General features: G+C 35.9%; 1 protein-coding gene across 1 annotated transcript; it reads right to left on the bottom strand.

Moving 5' to 3' along the window:
• LOC139964903 (uncharacterized) lies at nt 1-27,843 on the bottom strand. Its single transcript, XM_071966959.1, has 19 exons — nt 27,046-27,843; nt 19,059-19,329; nt 16,314-18,301; nt 15,068-15,205; nt 13,350-13,434; nt 11,388-11,711; nt 9,439-9,921; nt 9,040-9,266; nt 8,443-8,604; nt 7,567-7,719; nt 6,650-6,710; nt 5,718-6,034; nt 5,178-5,355; nt 4,394-4,717; nt 3,455-3,684; nt 2,592-2,735; nt 1,680-1,832; nt 1,243-1,303; nt 1-658 (listed from the first exon to the last, which is right to left on the bottom strand). Exons 1-19 carry the CDS (start codon nt 27,841-27,843, stop codon nt 357-359), a joined length of 6,399 nt encoding a protein of 2,132 aa, XP_071823060.1. The 3' UTR covers nt 1-356.
• Nucleotides 27,844-27,879: the final 36 nt, after the last annotated feature.

Raw genomic sequence — 27,879 nt, 5'->3', positions numbered from 1 at the left:
AGGTTTGGGCCACATACACGCACACACACATGCTGACATGTCTGTATATGTTACTGTAATTGTTTGCCTATTAAAGGCAAGTTTACCAATATGGACGAAGTCACATAGAGTATATACATACATAACAGTGTTAGACAAGGGAAGAGAATATTCATGTAACTCCTACAGGTGTAATTATACTTATATATAGTCCTGTGTTTATAAGCTCCAACTGTAAAAAATAGTTTGTACAAAATGTCTCACCGACTCCCCCCCCCCCCCCAAGTGAATAAATTCCTGGGTACAGCTCCACTGGTGATATGATGTTCGTATTCATCATTATTTGGTTACAATTAACCACATTATGATCTCAGTCATTATTCTGGGCACATTGTTGCTTGAACTACAGGATTTTTACTTCTGAATTTTCTGACCAGTTTTGCACTTTCTTCTTTGCCTTGTTCTGTTAGGGCATTTTCCAATTTTGTGATGTTTGTGGGAGATATCAGTGAATTCTGGGTCAGCTTCTCTAATAAAAGAGTTCCTGGTGTTTTGTGCTTCTTGATATCAGTAATTCCTTCCCCGGGAAGTTGGAAAATATTTGCCAGCAGGGTAGATTGGTCTACATCAAGATGTTCTGATAAGTTCTGCTTTAGCAGATCAAAAGATTTGATGATGTCTGTGAGGTTGAAAGAAAAGGAAATTGGAAATACATTAAATACATTACTCTACATACAGTTAATTCATCAGAACCTGTTTCATGCAAACATTCAGAATTGTGAGACAACAGTGATGTGTTTCTTACACACACTGGCAAAATAAACTTTAAAAGCTCAGTTTTCAATGGTGCTAAATATAAAATCTGATTTCACTCCAGAATGTATATTTTCAACACAGGTGTTTGAATTTCATCATTTGTTAGTTTACACTGCATTGAGACTTCAATACATTCTATATATCCAGTCTTTACATTTGTTGCTTTGGTGTCAGAACTGATTTTCCTTAATATCAAATATTGCAAATAGCTGATAGTTGGTCTACCAGTTGGCATGGCAATTGCAGCCAGGACTCCTCTATGCAAAGTAGGATTAGGTACACACATCTGATATGTAAGGAATTGTAGGCAGTATGAAAAGTAAGATTACTGTACATGTACACTCTCATATGAAAGGACTGTAAAGCAAACATCACCACTTTATATACAATCGCCTACATTTAATTAACATGCTATTAAATTTTAATCATGTAATTAATTATACTCACATTCCGGTAGGATGTGCTGGAATGGAGATTTGATTTGGTCAATATGTAGTAATTTGTCAATCTGTGAAGAGGAAATTAATCATTTGACAGTGTGTATAAAACTGTGGTTTTAAGTGATAATGTTAAGATATGCTAATTAGTACTAACTGTTTATGATATTTGGTATGTATTACATTTGTGATATGAAGATGGCTTATAATAAGGATACATTATGTTTTAATCCTGCATTACGGAAATCAGTTCATCAAGTTAGGCAAACAAAGTAGAGATTTCAATAGAAATAAAAACATGAGTGAATTAAAGAATGCAATAACGGTAAAAAAACAAAATAAATAAATATAAAAGGAGTCTCGGTAGTTAAGATAAATCCAAAGTGAACATTAAATTCCTTGTATGCAAAGTTTTCTTTGTGTTAATGTAAACCAAAATCAAGTTACCTGCAACTGAATATTAAACTGGAATAGACTCTTCACTGACATCCCATATCTTGCTTCTATTTCCAGATTGACAGTTTCTTTGAGCCCTTTATTTTGAAGATGGAATTCTACCTTGTGTCTGTTCTTCAACCATAGGGTTTCCATAGTGACATCCTTGAAGTGAGAAAAATCAAGTGATGATTATTAATTTATCAAACTTTTGAGAGCCTTTAACATGGTGGTCAAGTTGTTAGAGCACCAGGCTTGCAATTAAAAGAATGCAGGTCCCAGTACTGGTCGACTGTATCGTTATGATCTGGCCTTGGGCAGGGGAATTAACATCAACTGCCTGTCTTCATCCAGGTGTAAACATTGGAAAATGCAAAGTGATTTGTAAAGTAGCTTCGTACTTTATTTTGACAGATGACCAACTAATGCAATTATGCATATTGAGATTGTAAAGTCATTTGATAAGGCTTTGGTCTTCAGGCTAGACTATAAACTATCATCTTCATATTCTATTCAGCTCTTATAAGCTTTGAACTGAATGATTATTCGTATTAGCAAATAAATAAAAAATATATAACAGTTATACACATTACAAAGTACTTATATAATCGATACATAGATAGTCAATGAGGATGGAATGAAGGACTTCTCCAGAATGAAATCAACTGTATAGACAACTGCAGCTGGGACCATCTGACCACTTTTTATTAATTGAATATCATAGGAATGGCAGCAGGAGGCAATTTTAAAATAAGATAATGTTTTATTTCAATAACAACATATGCTTACATTATATACATACCACTCAATAGATGCATATAACTTTTCTTCCAACAAATGCAAATTACCCATGGAACAGGAATTAGCTGCATTCTTTTCATGTTGCCAACAAATAAATAAAAATATTTAACAAATATTACTAACCACTTTTCTAGGATGTGGGTTACACTGTGAGGTACTGGAGTTAGTGCTAACATGTAAAGTTGAAGCCATAGATTTGAGATGAACAAACACAGGATCATGAATTATGGTTCCCTTTTGCTGGTAGATTTCTTCATTGATAAGACTCTATTAATATAAAAAATGAAACAATTTAATATTATATGATTATTTATGTAAATTTGAATATTAACAACAATGCACACATTGCTCAGTTGTCCTATGTATGACCAGGAAGCTATAACTGCGCCCCCGTATCGCCCTCTCTGGTGTGGTCATTCTTCGAGAAATAAAAGGAGATACTATGAATATCTAATATAATGGAGTGTCTGATAGGATGCATTATCAAAGATCTTTAATAGTCTGACAGCCTATGTTCTGGAATATTAATCTTTGCTGTCTAATCTTGGACACCTGGTCAGGTGTGTTTACAAATGTGTCTGTAATTACATTTATTTACAATTGACTTGTTGTCAGTTGTCAATGACCACCAACAATAAATTATTAACATTCAATTTTGTTTTAGGACATCTGATCAGTGTGCTTTTGACCACTGCAAAGTTATAATTTACAACCATTAATGACCACAGATAGCCTTAACCAGCTTATCTCACTTGACCCTTCCCTTACCTACATCATCACTATTGACTGTCGGAGAGGTTTAAGTTTGTAGGGCATCAAGCTAGAACTTTACCATTTCCATCGTTAAATAGCTATGGTTAACAATGTATGAACCCTGTACACTTCTGTGTATGAACCATGAACCATGTGTCATACAGAAGGGCAGACAACTGGAATCCATAAGTTATTTAGCAATACCACTTGAGCTGACAAAAGCTGCTACTTACTTCATGTTCGAGTGTGTCATCATTATGAAACCAAAGATGGATTGTCAATTGATCCCCCGAATCAGAGACTCTGTTTACAATCGGTAAAATACAAACACGCTTCCTCATCTTAGGTATGAAAGGGACATGAAGACCAATGAGACAGGGTTTCTCAGCTTTAACTGCAAGGTGCTGACTATTCATAGAGCAGCTGAGGTGTTTCCTTTCTAAGCTCCATTTGACAGAATTATCTGAAGGAAATTTTGAAACATTTTGCTTGTAAGTTTTTATAACATGGTGAAGGTAGAACACCCATCCTAACACATACCACAGATGATTTTAAAGGGATAGTCTGGTGGTAGAAAATGCATCACTGCATACATAGAACATCAAAATAGTAATCTATTATCTTTCTAACTCTATGCATGGATGCAAGGTCACTAGATAAAACCCTGAAGTTTAACACAGCTTCAAGGGTATTATTTCCCTTTGGAAATGTTGCTTATTTCATTTGAAATGTTTGCTCTCAAAGTACAACTAAACGTTTCTTGAAATGGAGATGGAAAATACCTCCTTCTTGAGATATTGACTTTTACATTACACAGAGTCAGAAGGCTTACTGAATTTCTTCCCAATATTGTGTGTGTATACTCAGGTGGTTTCACATATCAAGTGTGACTCTAAATAGTACATATGAAGTTCACACAACCTTTCTTGAATCATTCTGCTTACAATGTTTCAGACTTTGACCTCTACAGAAGAAGCATTTTTCTTCTTCATTTAACATGGAACCACACACCCAGTGTCAAATAACACCATTATGCACTTTGAAGCATATCATCTAGTCAAGAGGTGGTACACACAAGCACATAGACATATTTCTGTGATAAAAGAAATATTATTGACTATATATAACGCTCACTGGAGTAGAAAAACACACGGCAAAAGTAAACAACAGACCTGTTTGTAAGACACCAGAGTACACATCAAGACCCATCTGGTTAGTTGTAGTGAAAGCACAGTGTGGAATAATCAATGTGACAGGCTTGTGTAAAGTAAGGCTTTCTGGACCAAATTTCACAAAGGGTGTCAACCTGAGACTCTTGTTTGAGGAAGGTCCTTTAATGGCAGGTTCAGTAGAAACCCACAGACTAACAATCCTTCCAGTGTGTAGTGCCCCAGCTGGTACATGCAGGCTAACACCTGCGATAAACATCTCTCCTCCACGCTGATCAAAGTATTGTTCTTTATAAAGATTTGACCCTGGGAACAAAGGAAGTCTCTCTGGAGGAGAAAAGTAATATATTTCATGTGAAAGGAAAGTATTTTGCCACTATCATTAAACATCTGTTAATTAAATATACTGTTTCAATTCACATCATGAAAATAGCCTCTTGAACACAAATCTGCTTTAATCTTTTGGCTATTTGTAGATATTACAATAATAAAAGGAGGAAGAGTGAACATAAGTCATGTTTGATGTGAGTAATGGAAATAGATGTAGAAGAGAAATTTTCATTAACAGTAACAAGAAGTAGGTTATTTACAGCATCTAGATTACATTTCTATTTTGGAGCTAATTTGTGAGTAATATTCCTAAAAATATAAATAAAAATATTTTTTTCTTCCATGAGCACTGAAGCAGCTAAGGAAACGAAATGTGGTCCTAGATTGATTTAAGTTACTAAATTCAGGAAGACATAAATAAGATATACCCATGTAGCTGACTATATGGGTACTTTACCATGCTCTTCCTTAGCAAGCAGCAATAGCCGTCTTCCCAAGTCCAGTTTTCCATGAGACAATTTCAAGGCTCTTTGGACATCCAGTTTCTTGTATCCCTCTTCTATCAAAATTTTGAAATTGACTGACAATTGTGGTTCCCTCTTTGAAATGACTACCGGTTTCCCTGGAACTTTTACCTGAAACAATAATGTTGATATAGTACAAATTGTTTATAAATTTCACATTTTTTATAACTCTTTATGAAGATAGAAAACTATTTACTGTGTTTGATTTGGCTAAGTAAATTTCTACACAGACCTCCTGTACATTTGATATATATAAACGTAACTTTAGGTATAAGCAGAAACTGTCACCATTAGTGCAAGGATGAATTTTCAGACAGACTTGTAGAACAGCTAAAAGAATACTTTTCATATCAGAAAGTACAGTCTGTACTAGGCCTTCTAACCTTGTAAGATCTTGATTTTATTCAAATTGACTTTTGCTTTGCTTCACGCTTAAAGTGTTAAGTCTTAACAATGTTTTACAAAGCACAAACCATTTTCTTATCATCTTTCTCTCCTCCGTTTTCCTTTCCATTCTTCTCCTGTGACGTATCAATGTACTCCAGCACCAGTCTTGCCACCTTATTATAGTGAATAGCTTTCAATCCTTCATACAGTCCGATCATTCTGTCTGGCATGATGAGCTCTCTTTCATCCAATATTTTCATCAGCGTCTTTCCAGATTCTGCTGCTTCCTGAATTGTTTCATTTTCTGCTGGCGTGAGCCCAAAGACCATACCTAGCTGTTTACAATGTTGTTTATCCAGAAGCTTTGCAATGTCTCCTTTCAACTTTTCATATTTGTCTAAGTCTGAAAGTGAGGACAACAACATCCACATTACATTCAAAGGAGAGAAGACTAGATTCGCATGTATCACTAAGACTGCATGAATCACAGGCTAATTGTGTGCCAGGTTTGAACAATGAGCAATGTTCACAACTAACATGCACAAGTAAGTACACAACTGGCCCACAAGAAGCATGCAACCTTTGCATGGAGAACGTTGGTGCGTGCACACAATAAATTGGTTAATTATACTGTCCACAACTTGCATGCAACTTTTCAACTATTAGCCCTCGTTTTGTGCATAAATTCTAGTCTTGTATACAGTTTCACTTACAAAAGTTGCTTTGAGCTACAAAGTAGTTGTTGGTGTTTCTCAATAACTTAGTTGTTATAAGTGACACTTAGGTATGTTTACTTCTAAAACCAAATGCTATTACATTTTCGCCTCTACTTTGACACTCACCTGGGTCCATGTTCTGTATGTATGCTTACCTTTTCATCTCTACTAATGCACACTTACCTGGTGTATGTCTAAGACTATTAGCATTCATTTTTTGTTTCAACTTCACTAATAAGCAGTTCAGGGTGGATTTTAAAACTAAGTAAAACCATTTGTTCAAATTCCACTTAAAAACTCACCTGGATTTTGTTCTCTAAAAAGAATTTCTTGGCTTTCCGGAGATAAGAGAATGTGCTTCACCTAAAGAAACAAACCGAAAAATATATGACCAATGAAACTTTACATGTAAGAATTGTTAACATACAATAGTGCAGACTATCTATCACACCCCTGTGACTGAATAGGATTAAAGAAGAAATGTAATGTAGAAAAATTGGGCTGAAACAGACATAGAACAACACATAATAAATGTGTGAAATCCCAAGGAAAGGAATCTTGATGACAACATACCTATCATTTATGGTGTATTTATTTGTACCTAAGATACCCACAAAACAAGTTTCCAGTAATTGTTGACCGGTGCGTTAAATAAACCACAGATGATATGTACCTTTTTTCAGCAATTCACTGTATTTTGAGTTACTCATCAATTACAGAATAACAGACTAATATAATTAAATTCAATTGACATCCACTATGAATATTACAAAGGAAAGGATCCATGAGAGAACATGTATGTATGTATTTTAGATCCTTCTGCAAGCAGGAATTAGCGGAGAAGCCATCAGTGGCTTCTAATAGCAGCAAGCTGACCGAAGTCAGTCTCTTACATTCATATTTTAATGTCCATGATTATGAATTGTCAACAACTCTGTAACTGGATGACATAAATTGATCTTGGAGTGACTCGAACTCGGGACCTTATGATTGAAAGGCACCGGCTTTAACCACTGAGCTAACACTCTTAATATGCCAACAAATAACTATAATTCAGTCGCAGCACTGACATTATTCAGTCAGCCTGAAAAAAAGTTGCAAGACTTCCAGCAGACAGGATATTACTAAGCAAAGAAATGATCAGAAGAGAGAATTATGTTATGAAGAGTCATATGAGAACACAAACAGCTGAAAGACAATAACAGCAGACATAACTCACCTTTGATTGGAGGACAAGGGCTGTCTGGTTCTTCTCATGTTGTGATACTTTTAACTTCACATCAACCATGTCAGTGTCTCCATCGTTGTTTCTTTTAAGTCTGAACTGATGAGAGACTCTACTGGCAGCACAGAGGTGATCAATGTCTACACGCTAATGGATTAAAGATATTGAAAATCAGTTATAATGAGGATGAGAATGCTTGATACAGTATGTACTCAAAGAAACAATTCCATACATATATAGAAACGAACTAACTGAAAACCTGGTAATTGTATCAAAGAATTCCATAACAATATTTAGGTTTATTTTGTCCCATGGGGTAGAAACCCTACAGAAATAAAGTCGAGCCATAGATGTTAATGGGATTGTAGATGAATATTGGCTTACATCAATCCTACTCTTTTTGATGAGTGTTCAGAGAATTACTGGGAATACATGTAATTGGCTCACTCATTTCTGCTTATAGGACAGCCACCTAATTGTCCTGCAAATTTGTCACAGCACCTGAAAACTAACTAAAAATACAAAGGGAGGTGAATTAAAGACACCCCCATTCATGATCACAAAAGTGCAGCCATGGTGAGTGAAACTTTTTATTAAACCATGTGAAAGAATATAGGACCAAACTTCACTTCCTAATTCATCAACTGAAAATACCATCCCTCACAAGATTCTGCTAAACAACACTGCCCACCAGACGTTTGCATAGATTATGGTCACTGTTGGGTATTTTTATAACCAGAAAGTAGTAGTTGTAAGGCCAAAATGCTAACCACTACAACATTTTGATCCACTTCAGGTAACCAATCCTTGACTACTAGTCTTACATGTAATGTTAGAAGACAAATTTTAATAGCATTGGTGATTACAAACCTTTCTTGATTCTTCCTTCATCAGATGGTAACTATCACCGGGCGATAACATCATCAGATCAATGTAAGAGGCATAATCTCTGCCGTCATTCAATGTCCGGGTAACTTGAAATGTTGTATAGTTTCCTAGACTCAGTTTGGAATTATGGTCCTCTAACAACAACTAAACCAAAAGAACATGGATAAGTAATGAACAAAAAGCAGAGTCAATTATGCAATTTGTTGTGCAGCTTCACTATTCTTCATCAATACTGCTGTAGCAAGTAACAGCAGCTTCTGTTCCCTTAAATTAATAAAATTACCAATAATGTTGCTTGTTTCTATCAGATCCTCAAAATCATTGTTGCAAATTAAGTGTAAATGTCTGGTATTTCAAATGTAACGGTGTTTCTTCTCATAATGAATCAATAAATATGTCACACAAATGTACCCTTCACCAATCACTTCATAATTTGCCAGTAATACATGATAACATTTCCTTATACAAATCATGAAAGTAAGCAAGATTCCCAGTATCCGACCTACAGATCACAGCACAATGCAGAATTCACCTCAAACTGCTACAGATATCACCACGGTAACAGGAAATTATCCTCACCTTGTACTCTTCATCACTGTCCTTACAGAAACAAACAGTTATTAAAACATCATCTTTGGCATCCAGTATCCCGTCAATAAATGGAACAATACGGAATATATGCTTCTGTTCTGTTTCTTGGCTGACTAAATTAACAAAGACGTAGCTCAGGATGTTAATATCAAGACTGATCCTCTCCGGTTCTAGCTTCCAATCAACAGATTTCTCTTCGGTCCAAGTGATTTCACCTGTAATAAGTAATATGATACAAAATATATTAACTTGGTAATCTTAAATACAGTAAATATGAAGAGCTTATTAAATTAGATATATTTTACCTTACTGATTCTCAGAATTTAACTCAATTTACTTCTGCTTACATCAAATGCAATTAAAGTGTTCTTTGGTCACCATCTTTACCTTCTTGTAAATTTTCTTCATTTTTCAGACCAGTGAAGATAATAACATCATGTCGATCTGGCTCAGGGATAATAGCAGAGTGAGGAATAGTCAGCTGGGCTGGCTTGTTGAGGGCGAGTCCTTCTGGCTCTAGTTTGATCAGGGGTGTCATTCTGCCTCTACGTGCACTTCCAGGGAGGTGTATGTCAGGATCATAAATCACTTTAACAGAAATTACACCTTCACAGGATAAAGTGTCTTCAGGAATAGTCAGATGTACCCCCATGATGCTAATAGTTCCACCTTCACATTTTATCCTATGTTCAATGTATGAGTGATTGTGCCTCATTTCAAGTATAGTTGAATCTTTTCTTTGTTTTGGTAGTTCTTCTCTCTCTGTTCTCTCCATCAAACTCTCCTTACTCTGGTCATAATCTTCCTCTCTTTCATCAGAAGCTTGTGATGGAGTTGATCCATCATCAGGGACAAGTTTGACATTTTCAACTAAAAATAGAATAATAGAAACACAATCACCAGTAACTAATGCTTTGATATAGAAAACCAGAACACAAAAATGCATTGTAGTTTCGATGATGTTACATGAGCAGTTTTCTTCCTGAAGCTGACATAATGTATACGTAGTGAGGGTCTACAACATACTTGATCTTTTAGTAATACAGTGAAAAGCAGTGTGATGTAACAACAATAACTTCACAATGACACAGGCTGTCCTGAAATGACCATTGATCTGAACAACAGGCTTCTTGTACTAAATGTGATAGATACTGAACATCAACAAACTAAATATGACATTTGTCCCCCGGTGAACTCAAACGACCATTGAACTCTGCCCACAACATTAGGCTTCTTGTACTCAATGTGGTACAATACCATACCCCCAAAATGCGATCTATCTAGGCTTCCCTTGTAATATTATGTTTAAGAATACCTGTTAGTGTAAAGAGACAGGTAAGAGGGGAGTGAGGTAAATGTTTGGCATTTGTTGACTTCAAATGACCGTTGACCTTGTCCAAAAGCAATAATAGGCTCCTTAAATTTGATATGGTACATCTAAAAACCAAATATGAGATCTGTCCAAGGTTTTCTTCTTGCAATATCAAGCTTAGAAGGCTTTCACGATTTGGTCTTTTGTCCCCAAATGACCTTCGACCTCCACCAAAATCAAAAGCATTCTTTAGCTTTATGTTATACACCTTCATACCAAATATGAGGTCTTCCCATACTTCCCGTCTTGAGATAGCATGTTTACAAGTTTTTCACAATTTGACCCCTGGTGACCCTAAATGACTTTGACCTCCACAAAAAAAAGCATCTTGTACTCAATGTGGCTTCTACAAACCAAATATGAATTGGTCCGACCTTCCCCTTCTTGAGATATCGTTTTTACACGCACACACTCCCACACATACGGCATCATGAATGCAAAGGTTACGACTATCATCATTTGCCATACTGAGCCACATTAATGAAACGTTCTTCAACAATACAAAAGCCTTGCAATTGATTTGTGAAAGAGCTGAGGTATTATGGAAGGAATCAAAATGAAAAAAAAATAATAGATATGTAACACAAGCAATATGATGTTAGAGAATTTGATGATTGGCAGCAGACAACAGGTGTATCAAAAGAATCTAGCATGGTGTCTAAGTGTGACCAGATGGCTTACATAGATCCTTGAAATATTAGCTAATCCTTGGACCTAAACTAAAGAAAAGTTATGTATTTTATTCTTTGTACAATAAAGAAATAAACTAAATGGCGACATATAATTGGTCAAAAGATCCACTTGTAATCATTTATACCATAAATACACCATTATAATTAGTAGTTTGAAGTGACAAATTGCCTGAAAGCTAAATGTTAATGCCTGACTCACACACATTTCTACAGTTTTTACTGTACTATTTTTGTTTTATGTATTCTGATTGCATCCATACATTCGTTCCTACCTGGCCAGTCAAGCAGTTCAGGAGATTGGTTTTCTTCAAACTGAAATGGGTCAACTTTAGACTGATATGGAGCTAAAAGATTTTCATTTGTTTGGTTTAGCTGAATATAAATCAAACCCTTTTGTAGGTTAGTGACATCGTACATGTTGATGATGTTTCGTGTTTTCATGAAGTTAATCAGAGTGATTCCTGGTGTCTCATACTGAGAGACCCGGCGTAGCATATCAGTTTCTCCCGGTGGTAGACCAAATAGAGTTGCTAATTTCAGGGTGCTGTCTAGAGTAAGATCGTCAGCAACATTGACCATTAATCTGCCGTAATCAGCTGAAACGTAAATCAAAGTAAGAATAACAAATAGTTAAAGATAATACTAAGCACAACAAAACAATTGATAAAACTGATTATTAAATAATCAATGAGATCACATTTTCCAATTTTTCATTTGATTATTAGATTGCTTTGTATCACATTAATCTATAACAACAAAGTATATTTCTTTAAAATCAGTTCAATAGCAGAAGAAGATATAATCAATTTGAATATGAATAAATTCCTTTTTGAAGTACTGTTGATGTAACTCCTCATGTACACAACAAGCATCTGTGTTACCATAGCAACTTTAACTGTCACCTTTTTAGATGAAAATTGATTTCCAAATCATAAATATACTCTTCAGCTTTTAGGGGGGTGTGATGACAGAAAAAGTAGAAACATTAGGAAATAAAGAGGAATTAGATGAGGCTTTTATTTTCTACAATATTTCACAAGAAAGACATTGCAGGTGTTGATATGCCTTATGTTTTATGCTTTTTTTACCCCGTATATATGTATATTAATCTATATGTCACACTTTACACTCAGAAAACATACCAACCATCAGGGTATTGTGATGTGCTCCTGACGCTATCCATGTATGTTTTTTTAATCTGTGCTTGTTAGTGCACTTAAGGCAATTAGGCTTGTGTTGCTAAGGAACAGTGAATCCTGTCGTCTGCTACTTACGTCAATGTGCACTGTACACATACAGTCCTGATATGCTGCATGTGTTTCATCCACAGTTCAATCATTTTAAAGAAACTAGCCATCTTAGCAATTGAAAAATTGCAGTAAACATTGGTATGTGCATCACTTAGCTAAAATTCTAGGTTTCTCAAGTTTTTCTCAAGACTTTGGTAGTTATCTGATGACATTAGTTGTAAAAGGGATACATTTATACAATAAATATGATACCAGTTTGAAATGTAACCATGGAGCACAATATCACATGACCCTCCATGGTTGTTATGTTTATTTTTAAACATCTCCTAATTGACATTTTGAAGTGGTCTAGCCTTCCTTAATGTGTCTATGATCGACTCCCAAATGACCTTAGTTTAATTGCAATAAATTTGTTTCAGTTATACAAAAGATACCTAGATGTGATATTTTGTTTGTATTAGGTAATGATCACATGACTACCAGAGGAGTAGTGCAACATTTGAAGTTCCATAGCAGTTTGGTGATTAAAGGACTAAGATAAATTAGTGACAGTGTTTTGCTTCGGGTGAGAAAGAAGAACCAGGAAAAGATTAACAAGGAAGACTACGCATCTTGTACAATCATTCCCATATCAAATCCGCATTGGCATTTAATGTCACAAATCAATTAATTCCCCGATTATCCATTTAAAACAGATTCAACTTGGTTCCATGATACCCCTTGATTTATTTACACATGTGTACAGCTCACTTGACTTTCAATATCTCAACATGATTGACAGTTTGACAATGCATCTACACTAATTAAATAGACTCAAGCCACCCCCCACCCCCTCTGTCCCTCTTCCTACTTCTCACCTGACAGCTTTGATGATATGCAGGTAGGACTATTTAAAAACAGACAGACCGATATAAGGAAACATTGTACTGGCTGCTTGAAATTCACATTGAGCAACAGTAAATTATCTTTACATTATGATACTACCTGCCAAACTTGATTCCTGTGATATGTCTGGAGTTTCACATTCTTCAAGGAGGGTTTCATCCGCCGTAACAGATGCATATGAAGCCTGCAAATAAATACATAGAAAAGATATCTTATTTGATGAACTGAAACCTTAGACCAGAGGGAAACGCCTCCCAGCGGTTACTTGCCTTGACCTCCACCCAACATAAAAGGGTTCTTGTACTCACTATAAAGAAGACACCTGCCAGATATGAGCTATGTTATTTTTTTTGATATATCATGTTTACAAGGCTTTTGTATAAGGCTTTAAAGAATATGATCTTTGATGACCCCAAATGACCTTTGACCTCCACACAAGCAATAAGGTTCTTGTACTCATTATAAGGAAGCCACAACATACAGCCAACAAAGTTTCCTATTTTGAAGATCTTTTTACCCCTGGTGACCTTAAATGAACTCTTGATCGACTACACCAACTTGTAAAGGAAAAACTACATAAGGCTATATCCTACAGTGCATATGAACTCCTTTGATCTCGGGTTCTGGAGATTTTTTGAGATTTTCACATTTTGTCCTCTGCGGACCCCAAATGACTTTTTGACCTCCACCCAAACCAATAGGGTTATTTTTACTAATTGTGGGGAAGCCACATGCCAAATATGACAACTGCAGAGGTTACCGATCTTGAGATACTGTGTTTACAATCTAGGGTGTCATATGTACACAGCACACCCGTGCGCACCCACACAACCCAACTTGACTGCATAGTCTGCCTATGATAAGTAACCAAAAGAACCTCAGTTTTCCTATCTATCAACTGTCAAGTTACACCAGTGATGTCTTCAGCTGATTCAACCAACTGATTTTAGCACAGGTGAATGTACTCTTACTCACTTTACACTGAATGTAATCAAATCGAGCATGAATTTAGAACATTTTTAAACTCATTGAACTATTTTCTGTAAAGCTCAAGATTATATTGTCACCTTGTAATACCTTCAACAGTGGAATATTTATCATAAATTCAAGACATTAATAGTTTAATCACAATATGATCCTAACATCATAAACACAAACTTCTTGTCTACTGGTGGTATACTGGCCACACATACACACTGATCTTAAGTAATAATTCACCTACTTAATTAATCATACTTTTAGAGCACATTTCACACTTTCCCAGATTGCGCACCCGGTCTTGCCTGCTCGGTACATCCGGCACATGATCCGTGGGTCTGATCTACCATGAATCGGGATGTTCCGTAGCAATCTGTGGCAACCCGTACAGATCCGGCCTTCCGATACGTTGTCAAATATTTGAACTTGCTTTACAAAAATAAGAGTCATAGATAAAATACCCTGTATAGGACCCGTAGATCTGTTTGTGCTAATATAGGTACGTATTGGTATATATGGAAACGGATCGCGCCAAGTATTGGTACATATGCACTACGGCTTGATACAACTTGCTATGGGTTGGAACATGTTGTGAAGGGTTGGTAATAACCCGTCAAGGATAAACAGCCCGTAGAAAGCCGTAGTAGAACCCTAAGTTTTCTGTTCATATACGGGATAGACCGGGGAAGATATCTGTAACAATCCTTATCAACCCATAACAACGCCGTAGTTACCCATACTGGACCCATATAAACCCGTCCTGGATGCGCAAAATCGCCTTGCGCTACGGATCATTCAAAACTCACACCCGATCTGGGAAAGAATGAAAGGGGCTTTACCAATTCTTGTTGATTCAAGGCTTCCCTAGTCTGTTTCAAGACCTCTTGTAAGGCCATGGATTCTTTGGCATATTCCAGTTGAGACTTCACAAGTTCATCTTTTGTAGCTCTCAGACTTGATTTAGCCTCTTCCAGCTCCTGTCACAGTGAAAGAGACAAAAGGGATGCACCTCCCAGTGATTACTTGCAACATATTAAAGTTTATACTAGCAGTGAAGTACGTCATGTCTGAAGGGAACATATTTACCAAGTTTTCAAATTTCTTCACATTTATTTCCAGGCAGGCTGAACTGATAAGATTTTGATCTTTACTTGAGGGTGTGTGTATTGCAATATTACTACCTGGCTCAGAGAAATCACATGTTCAAAGTAGATTAGTGCAGATAACTGTGATCTCTTTCAGGGGGAACGGCCAGGAATTGGGGAATTACTGTTCTAGAAAGAGGAATGTAGGCCTATCACATTGAAAGACAGCCGTTCAATTATATCAATTTGTTTGATTAATTTTATGTTTTGATGGTCAATAAGTCCTATATTATGCTCTAATCTACTACATATTGTACCATAGCACATGCAGAATTCCTCTATTTAGCTAATTAATTTAAACTGTAACTTGTAACTAAACAATTAGAATAATGTGGTGTAATTTCAGTTTAGTAGAGAACTTGCATATAAACAAAGGATTCAAGATCATACAACCATGCATTGCAAACTCTCTGAATGATCTGGCATTTAGATGAATTAAGGGATTAAATATTTTTACCTACAGTGGGAAAACAGAGAGACCTGTAGGCTAGGTATAGTACTCAAAGTTTTAAATACAATAGGGATATTGTACTTTTCATGTAAAAGTTTCACGCCTAGAAGGATCTTTGTCAAATTTCCACTTCTTGATTGTCTTACCTTTACATGTTTTGATTGACCTCACTTAACCTCAATGACCTTTGACCTCTATTAATATGTAAAGAGTTAATGTACATCACATGAACTAAATATCATGCTTGTATAAAAATCTTGCGATAAAGAGCTGTTAATATGTTCATCATTGGACCTCTGCTGTTGAACACATAAACATTCCCTAATTTCTGAAAATACATGTTGTGTCTGCAAATGGTAAGCTACAAATTCACTTTAACACCACTAGATCTAACTGAATGGTTAATCTTATTCATAATAAATTTTCATTACCCAAGTCAGGTAACTTGGTCATCAGATATCTATTATCACATGTTATGCGAAGTCTAACCTCTTTCTGCTGCTGAAGTAATTCTTCCTTCTCATCCTTCAATGTCTTCAGTTTGTTCTCAGCTGCATTCAATGTATGTCTGAAGTCTTTGTCTGTTGCCTTCAATGCATCTTTGAATTGTTGTCTTTCCTCCTCTGTTGTCTTTAGTGTTCCTTTCAGCTGTTGTCTTTCTCCCTCTGTTGCCTTCAATGTATCGTTTAATTGTTGTCTTTCTCCCTCTGTTGCCTTCAATGTATCTTTCAATTGTTTTCTTTCCTCCTCTGTTGTCTCTAGTCTCCCAGTCAGCTGTTGTCTTTCCTCCTCTGTTGTATTGAGCCTTTGAGACAGTTGTTGTCTTTCTCCCTCTGTTGCCTTCAATGTATCTTTCAATTGTTGTTTTTCCTCCTCTGTTGTCTCTAGTCTCCCAGTCAGCTGTTGTCTTTCCTCCTCTGTTGAATTGAGTCTTTGAGACAGTTGCTCTCTTTCCTCCTCTGTTGCCTTCAATGTATCTTTCAATTGTTGTCTTTCCTGCTCTGTTGTCTTAAGTCTTCCAGTCAGCTGTTGTCTTTCCTCCTCTGATGCCATCAATGTATCTTTCAATTGTTGTTTTTCCTCATCTATTGTCTTAAGTCTCCCAGTCAAATGTTGTCTTTCCTCCTCTGTTGCATTGAGCCTTTGAGACAGTTGTTGTCTTTCTCCCTCTGTTGCCATCAATGTATCTTTCAATTGTTGTTTTTCCTCATCTGTTGTCTCTAGTCTCCCAGTCAGCTGTTGTCTTTCCTCCTCTGTTGTATTGAGTCTTTGAGACAGTTGCTCTCTTTCCTCCTCTGTTGCCTTCAATGTATCTTTCAATTGTTGTCTTTCATCCTCTGTTGTCTTAAGTCTTCCAGTCAGCTGTTGTCTCTCCTCCTCTGTTGCCATCAATGTATCTTTCAATTGTTGTTTTTCCTCATCTATTGTCTTAAGTCTCCCAGTCAAATGTTGTCTTTCCTCCTCTGTTGTATTGAGTCTTTGAGACAGTTGTTGTCTTTCCTCCTCTGTTGCCTTCAATGTATCTTTCAATTGTTGTTTTTCCTCCTCTGTTGTCTTTAGTCTCCCAGTCAGCTGTTGCCTTTCCTCCTCTGTTGTATTGAGTCTTTGAGACAGTTGTTGTCTTTCCTCCTCTGTTGCCTTCAATGTATCTTTCAATTGTTGTTTTTCCTCATCTATTGTCTTAAGTGTTCCTTTCAGCTGTTGTCTTTCCTCCTCTGTTGTATTGAGTCTTTGAGACAGTTGTTGTCTTTCCTCCTCTGTTGCCATCAATGTATCTTTCAATTGTTGTTTTTCCTCCTCTGTTGTCTTTAGTCTCCCAGTCAGCTGTTGTCTTTCCTCCTCTGTTGTATTGAGTCTTTGAGACAGTTGTTGTCTTTCCTCCTCTGTTGCCTTCAATGTATCTTTCAATTGTTGTTTTTCCTCATCTATTGTCTTAAGTGTTCCTTTCAGCTGTTGTCTTTCCTCCTCTGTTGTATTGAGCCTTTGAGACAGTTGTTGTCTTTCTCCCTCTGTTGCCTTCAATGTATCTTTCAACTGTTGTTTTTCCTCATCTGTTGTCTCTAGTCTCCCAGTCAGCTGTTGTCTTTCCTCCTCTGTTGTATTGAGTCTTTGAGACAGTTGTTGTCTTTCCTCCTCTGTTGCCTTCAATGTATCTTTCAATTGTTGTTTTTCCTCATCTATTGTCTTAAGTGTTCCTTTCAGCTGTTGTCTTGCCCCCTCTGTTGCCTTCAATGTATATTTCAATTGTTGTCTTTCCTGCTCTGTTGTCTTTAGTCTTTGAGACAGTTGTTGTCTTTCCCCCTCTGTTGCTTTCAATGTGTCTTTCAATTGTTGTCTTTCTTCCTCTGTTGTCCATAGTCTTCTAGTGAGCTGCTGTTTTTCTTCTTTTGATTCAATTAGTTTGTGAGAGAGTTCCTGCCTTTTGTCTTCTAATGCCTTTAGTTGATCTCTTAGTACTTTTTTGGTAAACTTTGAATCTGAAAAGAAAACATATAAGATGCAAACATGGTTAAAAACTGTCTTGAACCCAAGAGATTTAGTTATTTAAATAAACACAGGTCATGTATCTTAATTATTTATGCTGTACAACTTCCAGGAAAATATTGTGACAATCTTTCACCAAATTTAGTGAGCTCATATTTTGGTCCAACTTTAGCATGTTATTTGAGGTGACACTTCAAATCTTTTACTTTCCTTAGTGTTGATTTTGGCCCTGCTTCTGAGCAATTGAACAAATTCAAGGCCCTTCAATGATCTTCCAATATAGCAAGGATATTAAATTACAAAATTTTAAGAGGAAAGGAAATTCCTATATTTTAACAATCTCATCTGAACATATCCCAATCCAAACTTTTGAGTGTGTCCCATAAGTTACAGACTTATACAAAGATTTGATTATAATGCAAGACCTTGAACTTGCATGAAATATGTAGTGTGAAATAATTTACACTTCTGAACATCCGAATTGGATTCTCTTTAACTGGGTTGAAGTATTTTATAGGCCATTGCAGTTATTGAATTTCTTGCCAACTTATTTATCAAAATATTTGTATCAAATTGTTAAAATTGAGGGTCATTTTCGTATCACACAAGGGTTTATTAAAGAAAGCAAATATGAATGGCATGTTACCTCAAATCGCATCTATTCTAAGTGTTGGCAATGCTTTTGCATGTTTTTTGATTCATACATAGTGTAACATGTTTAACTTGTGAAGCTCTCTAATATAAACATACCTTGAGCTTGTTGGTAGATGGTCAATACTGCCATCAATTTACTAAGTCCTTTGTCAGAGCATGCTGTCATTAAATAGTTGATGTCATCAACAGAAACCTTCCCTGCCTCTCTGAGATGGTGGACAAGAGATGAAAAGGGTGCATCACTCTTAGTAATGTCCTTTGATTTCTTAGCTGGAACTTCAAAGTAGTCAAGTAGCTTCTTACAATCATCTTTCTCAATCAATGACTCTGAGCGCATCAGGAGGTTATCAAAGGTAAAGATGTCACTCTACAAACAAAAATGGAAAAAAATTAAATAAAAATACTGGTGGTAGCAGACCATAAAACAAAATAGAAGAAGACATTTGAGGCATTGAGACAGCAACACACATTCAAAGAAGGGATTTCTTTTAGTATGATGAAGGTATGGATAATGTGACTGTGATTTACCTGAGTTACTTCAACTACAATATTTATTTTAGAAAAAAATAATAGTATTATAAAGCTGACAATTGGATGGATTGATTGTTAAGTTGTACATGTAAATGCTTCTATACTGAAGCTGTATCAGTCAGATTGTTGTAGATTTCCTTAATGATGCCACCAACTTATAATTATTCTTGATTGGGCTAAACATTATTCTTTAAATTTAACCAATAAAGCTACATGTACATTGTGACCCATGTTTGCATGGGAATGTAATCATGGACAGGGAACTACTTAAATTGTCTTCTACTCTGGGCAATGTACAGTAGGTGGTCAGTAACATTAAAACACACACAAATCACCCTTTCCTTACCCCTTCTTACCTCTTACATTCTCCTTAATTATTAACAGTGTTGTTTTTCATGAGTTAACATATTAATTACTATGTCAACCATTGAGGCAGTGTTGTATTTTACACAGATTTTTACTTACAGATTCATTTATTTAAGCCTACAATCTTGCATTAGATATGTGCTGAATGAGTACACAACTTACTTGGAAGCACTATAGGCTGGAAGATATGGTTTATGCTTGTAAGTTGCACAGCTAAACTACATGTGCTGCAGCACAAATGCCTGAATAATCAAAGTCCATATGCACTGTCAAGACTTCTTCAAGATTGGTGTATACACTAAACTTTATGTGTAGCTACTGCACTATGAGCTTTACACAGCTTCATGACAAACAATGCATGTGAAACATGTAATTATTGAAAACTGTTCGCAGTTATCAACTATAATGCTAAACCAAGTTTCCTGGGTTACTTAATCCTGTTAGACATAATTTACTAGTACATGGCCTGGTGACATTTATAACCAGAATGCAAAATGAATAGTGGTTTCAATGATGTCACATTCAGCTATTTTTTGCATGAATCTGACATAATGTATAGTGAGGATGTGCAACATACTTGATATTAGTAATAAAGTGAAAAGCAGTGGGATGTGACAAACAATAAATTCACAATGACACAGGCTGTCCTGAAATGACCATTGACCTCAACAACAAGCTTCTTGTACTAAATGTGATAGATACATCAACATACTACAGTAAGTATGACATCAGTCCTTGTTGAAAGATTGTGTAAGACATGGTTTCACAATCTGACCCCTGGTGAACTCAAACAACCCTTACTCAAATTCCATATCTGGTTTTATATCTGGCTATATCTGGATAGATAAAGTTTGATATGGCCATATAAAGCCAGATATAACTGGATATAGAGTCAATTCAGATACAGTAGGCATATAAAGGTTGATATGGTCATATAAAGCCAGATATATCTTGGTATAATTGTATTCCAGATACATCCATATCAAGTTTGATATGGCCATATAAAGCCAGATATATATTGGTATAATTGTAATCCAGATATCCATATCAAGTTTGATATGGCCATATCAACTTCAAGCCAGATATAACTGGATATAGAGTCAATCCAGATACGCATATAAAGTTTGATATGGCCATATAAAGCCAGATATATCTTGATATAATTGTAATCCAGATACATCCATATCAAGTTTGATATGGCCATATAAAGCCAGATATAACTGGATATAGAGTCAATCCAGATACAGATACGCATATTAAGTTTATTTGGCCATATAAAGCCAGATATATCTTGATATAATTGTTAGCTAGATATCCATATACATTTTGATATGGCCATATAAAGCCAGATACAACTGGATATAGAGTCAATCCAGATACGCATATAAAGTTTGATATGGCCATATAAAGCCAAATATATCTTGGTATAATTGTAATCCAGATATCCATATCAAGTTTGATATGACCATATAAAGCCAGATATAACTGGATATAGAGTCAATCCAGATACGCATATTAAGTTTATTTGGCCATATAAAGCCAGATATATCTTGATATAATTGTTAGCTAGATATCCATATCAAGTTTGATATGGCCATATAAAGCCAGATATAACTGGATATAATTGTAAGCCAGATATGCATATAAAGTTTGATATGGCCATGCATATGAAGCCAGATATATCTGGATATACTGTATTTGTAATCCAGATATCTATAACAGGTTTGATATAGCCATATAAAGCCAGATATAACTGGATATAGAGACAATCCAGATAGGCATATAAAATTGTATCTGGCCTAATAAAGATATAAAGCCAGATATAACTGGACATAGAGTCTATCCAGATATGCAGATAAAGTTTTATCTAACCATATATAGCGAGATATAACTGAATATACATTTAAGATTGTGAATTCTTTGGAACAAAGGACATATGTGTATTGATACTCTGGGATCGAGTGAGATAGGAAAACAGTTTACACATGGTAGGGGTAGAGAACAGAAGGAAATTTAATAGAAAGAATTGGAAGGGTGATGGAGATTTGTAAAAAATAACCTATTGAGTTAGGACATTGGCAAAGGATTCTACAGTGAACTGAACAGTCAGAAGTAAGGAAGAATATTTTTGGAATGGATGGAAACAACATATTTGGGACTGATCTTCAATACTGAATGGAACATATATCGCCCTCCTGGAACTTATTTACTAAAGCAAGTATATCAAATACGGGAATAGCACACTGCAATTTAGTATCAACCTCTACAGGACCACAGAAGAGTAAAGAACTCAACCTTCAAGTATTTTATTGAACAGCGGTCATTTTATGACCATAGCAGTCGGATTAGGTAACAGCAAGGAGCTTTTTTAGCGATATGTTTGAGGCCAAAACTGCAGATTCTTAAGTCCAAGATAAGTTGATCTTTACCTCCAATTAAGCCCTGCTTTTTTTGGTCTAAATGTCTGGAGATTGGTTTGTCAGACACAACTTGAAATGATTTTGAAATCTCTTTCTAGTTGGAAGCATTGTGAGTCATAAATAAAACTATGTGTCACAAAAAAAAGTTATGTACACAATTGGGTTTGGAATGTGCTGGGAATAAAGTAATCCCGACTTTATGTCTTCGTCATTGTTTTGAAAATTGTGTCGATGAAAAGGACTCGCAGACCTTGCAGAGACTGAAGACAGCATAGAGACGGCAGAGTGATGGGCATTTTGTCATGAAGCAAGCTTTCAAGTGCCAATTAATTCGTGGAGCATTTTATCATGCCAGGATATTTTATTCTCTTAACCATGTATTTTTGTTCTGACGGTCATATTGCCTCAATAATCGTCTGAACAGAAGACCCTTTTTTAATATTAGTTTATTATTTGTAAAGGCTTGGACATACTGTGGGTAAAGTGAAACAAGAAAGAGAAAAATACCTGCTGATGGATCAAACAGGAAATGTAATTAATGGCCAGATAATTAAGCAGTAAATAAAGAGTTGCTTTATATGCGTCATATATTGCCCTTATTTGGTTTCAAATTATATTTCTTTACAATCGCCAGATGAAGTTCTGGCACAGATGAAGCCATTTTTTTTTTAACTAGTTCAATCTGGATTTATCATAATATGGGGCAGTAATGGATTTGCCAAGGGCAATATATATGGATGTGGCATATATGAGCCAGATATGGATTTGCCATATATGGGCCAGATATGGATTTGCCATATATATGGGCCATATATGGATTTGCCATATATAAGCCATATATGGATCTGCTATATATGGGCCAGATATAGATTTGCCATATATGGGCCAGATATGGATTTGCCATATATGGGCCAGATATGGATTTGCCATATATGGGCCAGATATGGATTTGCCATATATGGACAATATCTGGTCCAGATAAAAAGTGACCCATATAAAGTTTTATCTGAGGCAGATATGGCCTTTATCTTATATCAAGTTATATCTGCCCAATTCTTGATATGGCCAGATATAAATTCCATATATGGCACAGATATGGGCCAGATACAAATTGCCATATATGGGCCAGATATGGATTTGCCATATATAAGCCATATGGATCTGCTATATATGGGCCAGATATGGATTTGCCATATATGGGCCAGATATGGATTTGCCATATATGGTCCAGATATGGATTTGCCATATATGGACCATATCTGGTTCAGATAAAAAGTGAACCATAAAGTTTTATCTGAGGCAGATATGGCCTTTATCTAATATCAAGTTATATCTGCCCAATTCTTGATATGGCCAGATATAAATTCCATATATGGCACAGATATGGGCCAGATACAAATTGCCATATATGGGCCAGATATGGATTTTGAGTAAGGGAACCATTGACCTCCGCCCACAACATGGCTTCTTGTACTTAATGTGGTACAATTACATTCCAAATATGCAATCTGTCCAAGCTTCCCTTAGGATATTATGTTAAGGAAGATGTGTTAGTGTGGAGAGACAGGTAAGAGGGGAGTGAAGTAAATGTTTGGCATTTGCTGACTTCAAATGACCTTTGAACTCCACCAAAAGCAATAATAGGCTCCTTAAAGTTAATATGGTATGTACATCTACAAACCAATGAGATATGTCCTTTCTTGCAATATCAATTTTACAAAATTTTACAAAATTTTCACAATTTGACCTGTTGTCCCCAAATGACCTTTGACCTACACCAAAAACATTAACCTTCCTGTACTCAATGTGGTACGTCTACACACTAAATAAGAGTTGGTCCGAGCTTCCCTTCTTGAGATATCGTGTTTTCAAGGTTTTCAAATTTTGACCTCTGGTGACCCCAAAAGACCTTTGACCTCCACCAAAAACAAACAGACTTGTTGTACTCAATGGGGTACTGTACCTCTAAACACTAAATATGAGGTCAGCCCATGCTTCCCTTCATGAGATAACGGGTTTACAATGTTTTCAAATTTTGACCTCTGGTGACCCCAAATGACCTTTGACTTCCACAGAAAACAAAAGGCTTTGTGTACTCAATGTGGTACTTCTACACATTAAATATGAGGTTTGCCCCAACTTCCTTTCTTGAGATATCGTGTTTACAAGGTATTGGCATTTTGACCCCTAGCGACCCTAAATGACCTCCACAGAAAACAATAGGCTTCCTGTACTCAATGTGGTACTTCTATACATTATATATGAAGTCTGCCCAAGCTTCCTTTCTTGAGCTATTGTGTTTACAAGGTTTTCACAATTTGACCCTGGTGACCCTAAATGATCTTTGACATCCACAGAAAACAATAGGCTTCTTGTGCTCAATGTGGTACATTTACACACCAAATATGAGGTCTGCCTAAGCCTCCCTTCTTGAGATATTGTGTTTACAAGGTTTCCACATTTTGACCCCTGGTGACCTCAACTGACCTTTGACCTCCACAGAAATCAATAGGCTACTTGTGCTCAATGTGGTACATCCACACACCAAACATGAAGTTGGTCCCGCTTTCCCTTCTTGAGATATTGTGTTTACAAGCTGGGGGTCACAAACGCACACACGCACCCACCCGTACACACACATACGCCATTATGAATGCATACTGTATAGGTTACGATATTCATCGAAACCAAAAAAGGCCTTACATGAAGACCATTGTTCTTACACTGGTTGACATGTGGTATAAATGCTCTCCTATGCAATGGATAGTAATGATCATGTTTAATCCATGTTCATAACAATTGCATACATTACACTGTATGCTTGGTCACTACAATTAAGTAATGTACTGCACATTTAGACGATCGAGCAGGATATTGTGTATCGTCACTTGCACAAAGTGATGTCTATAATCGTTACTGTCACAAAATTGACAGGAATACACTGCACAGTCCATTTTCCATTTTTGCCACCATTTTCCTGCTTATTCCTATATGGTCTTCATTATGAGTGTAGTACAACTAAATTGTACCTACTTGGAATTTCTCAGGAATTAATCCGAAATTTGTTACTTATATATTGTTACTTATAAGGACTACATTACACTGTGCATTACTGGAAATCATTGGCCATCAGTGAAATGAACTAATTCGAATAGAACTGAAATAAGACTGCCAACTGACTCAATACAATCCATATTAAAGTAAAGCCTGTACTTAACTACAACTTTCTCTCCTCAAAAGTAATGAAAAATGATATCAATGGCTTTGTGAATTTTGCAGTCTTAACTCTGTTGACCATGTGAAAATTAGCACCACGGGCTAAAATCAAATTTTCCCTTCTTTATCTGCAATTTTGACTTATTTGCACCAAAATAAACTGCACTACATCCCAAAATAGAAGCAAGCTTGTGTCATATCATTTTATCAAGACTTTAATACTGTCATCAAATCAAGACGTGTATTATCACTGCAGTATTTGCTATACATGTGAACTAGTGCCAAGCTAATCACCATGGCCTAAATTAAGATAAAAATATTGCCCTTACTTTTTCTTGAAATTTATCTCATATCATGGAAAATTGCACCTCTGGTGTTTTTAACAACATTTTACATTGATTTATGTCACATTTGTATATTTGACAACCAAAAGTATTGATAAAGAAACAAATACTTTATTGTCAGAGCTGTATGCCATGCACCATTCATCTCGCATCCCTTTTCATAGAATTGTTGGCCTAGATTTTCATTATATAGACATCATTGCCAAACAAAATTTCACTTATTGCACTATTGAGACTATATATGATTGCATTCACTACAGTAATACCAATTTTGACAGCTTGTAAGTTGTAAGCTCAGAAAATAAGAATTTTTTTCCAAGTTTAGTGTGTAGCCCTAATATTGCAAAGTGCAACGAGCATCCAATGGCCTAAACTTTCATAAAATTGTGCACTCATTTTTCCACCATTTTGATCTCCCTCTGTACAAACCAGTAATAGTTGTGTTCTTCATAAAATTCCGCATTCACTGATACCAAATTTGTAATAATTAGCAGCTTATAAGCTCAGAAAATAAGAACAAATATTTGCCAAATTTTGTGTGTTGCTGTATTATTGCACTTTGCAATAAGCATCCTATGGTCTAAAACTTTGAAGAAAAAAAAATTTGCACTCACTTTTCCACCATTTTGATCTCCCTCGTAACAAACAAGTAATAGTTATGTTCTTAATGAAATTCCGCATTCACTGATACCAAATTTGTAAAAATTAGCAGCTTATAAGCTCAGAAAATAAGAACAAATATTTGCCAAATTTATTGTGTTGCTTTAGTATTGCAAAGTGTAAGAAGCATCCACTGGCCTAATTTTTCCTAAAATTTTGCACTCTATTTTCCACCATTTTGATCTCTCTCTTAACAAACAAGTAAAAGTTGTGTTCTTAATAAAATTCCGCATTCCCTAGTACCAATTTTGTCAATATTTGAAGCATGAAGGCTGAGATAATAAGGAAAACAAATTTCCCATTTGTACATTGACAGAAACACTTCCAAGACAACCTTATCAGAATCAGCAAATCACATGGAAAAAAATGTTCTCAATTTTCTTTAAATTTTGCAAAGCAGATCTCAAAACATGTAAAAGTATCTTCTCCTAACTTTTTCGCATAGAATGTTACCCAATTTGTTAAGCTTCAATCAAAGGATTGCTTTAATAAAAGTGATAGTCCTAATTTTTACCATAGGCCTATAAATCCTGTATTAGTACTTACTGTGTGATATTCATATACTTCTCCAGTTGTTCCAGTAACCAAAAACAATATGTTTATGTTATTATTGATCCTGATTCTCCTGGAATTATGAGAAACATTAAAAGAAGCCAAGATATGACCACCAGAGATGGAAGAATGACCCCCAGAGATGGAAGAATGACCCCCACATAGAGAGTAAACAACAACTTGTCTACCCACACCACTACCCCATAATATAAATATTAATCCTTTCTCTTCACTGACTGTTATACTACATGCATATCTGTACTGTGTGTTTGTATATTCCTGTTCTATTTCTCCCTCACTATTACACACTAAAGCTCTCCTAAAGTCTGTACAGATAAACAGTTTATTATTACTAACTGTTATATCCCCGGGCCATTCTCTACCTCTTAATCCTTTTAAGGTGATTGTCTTCTTTATTCTCCATTTTCTTGCATCTAAGACAATCACCTCATTGGATCCTAAACCGACATAGACTAACCCATCTCTGGTTGTCATACACCAGGCTGTACCGTTAAACTTCCCTTGCTTGACCAGACCGCCATTGCTACTATCGTACAATGTTATCGTATTTTTACAACACGTTAAAAACAGACGATCATCCAGGAAACAAACAGACCGCCATTCTGAACCAAACTCGAAAAATTCCTCAGAATAGTAAGGCTCTGACGTCAATAATAACGGTTTTTCTTGAGAATCAGGATCAAATTGTAACATAAACAGATCAATAAAGCTGCAGTTTGTCTTCTTATTGTATCCAGCGACAGCCAAACGGCCTGTATCTAGCACGTCCATCGCCGACACCTCGAAACCACCATCTTGTACAGTGAA

The sequence above is a fragment of the Apostichopus japonicus genome, chromosome 23 (genome assembly GCF_037975245.1).
Source record: "Apostichopus japonicus isolate 1M-3 chromosome 23, ASM3797524v1, whole genome shotgun sequence".
Lineage (NCBI taxonomy): Eukaryota > Metazoa > Echinodermata > Holothuroidea > Aspidochirotida > Stichopodidae > Apostichopus > Apostichopus japonicus.
This window is presented reverse-complemented; position numbering and strand designations above follow the sequence as displayed.

What these genes read in the sequence shown, in the direction of transcription:
- LOC139964903 (XM_071966959.1), bottom strand. Translation starts at nt 27,843, where the DNA reads ATGGACGTGCTAGATACAGGCCGTTTGGCTGTCGCTGGATACAATAAG. An exon ending in CATCTACCAACAAGCTCAAG is followed by an intron (nt 18,302 to 19,058) that starts GTATGTTTATAT and finishes TTTTCTTTTCAG; the next exon opens with ATTCAAAGTTTACCAAAAAA. An exon ending in CCTTGAATCAACAAGAATTG is followed by an intron (nt 13,435 to 15,067) that starts GTAAAGCCCCTT and finishes ATTTATTTGCAG; the next exon opens with GCTTCATATGCATCTGTTAC.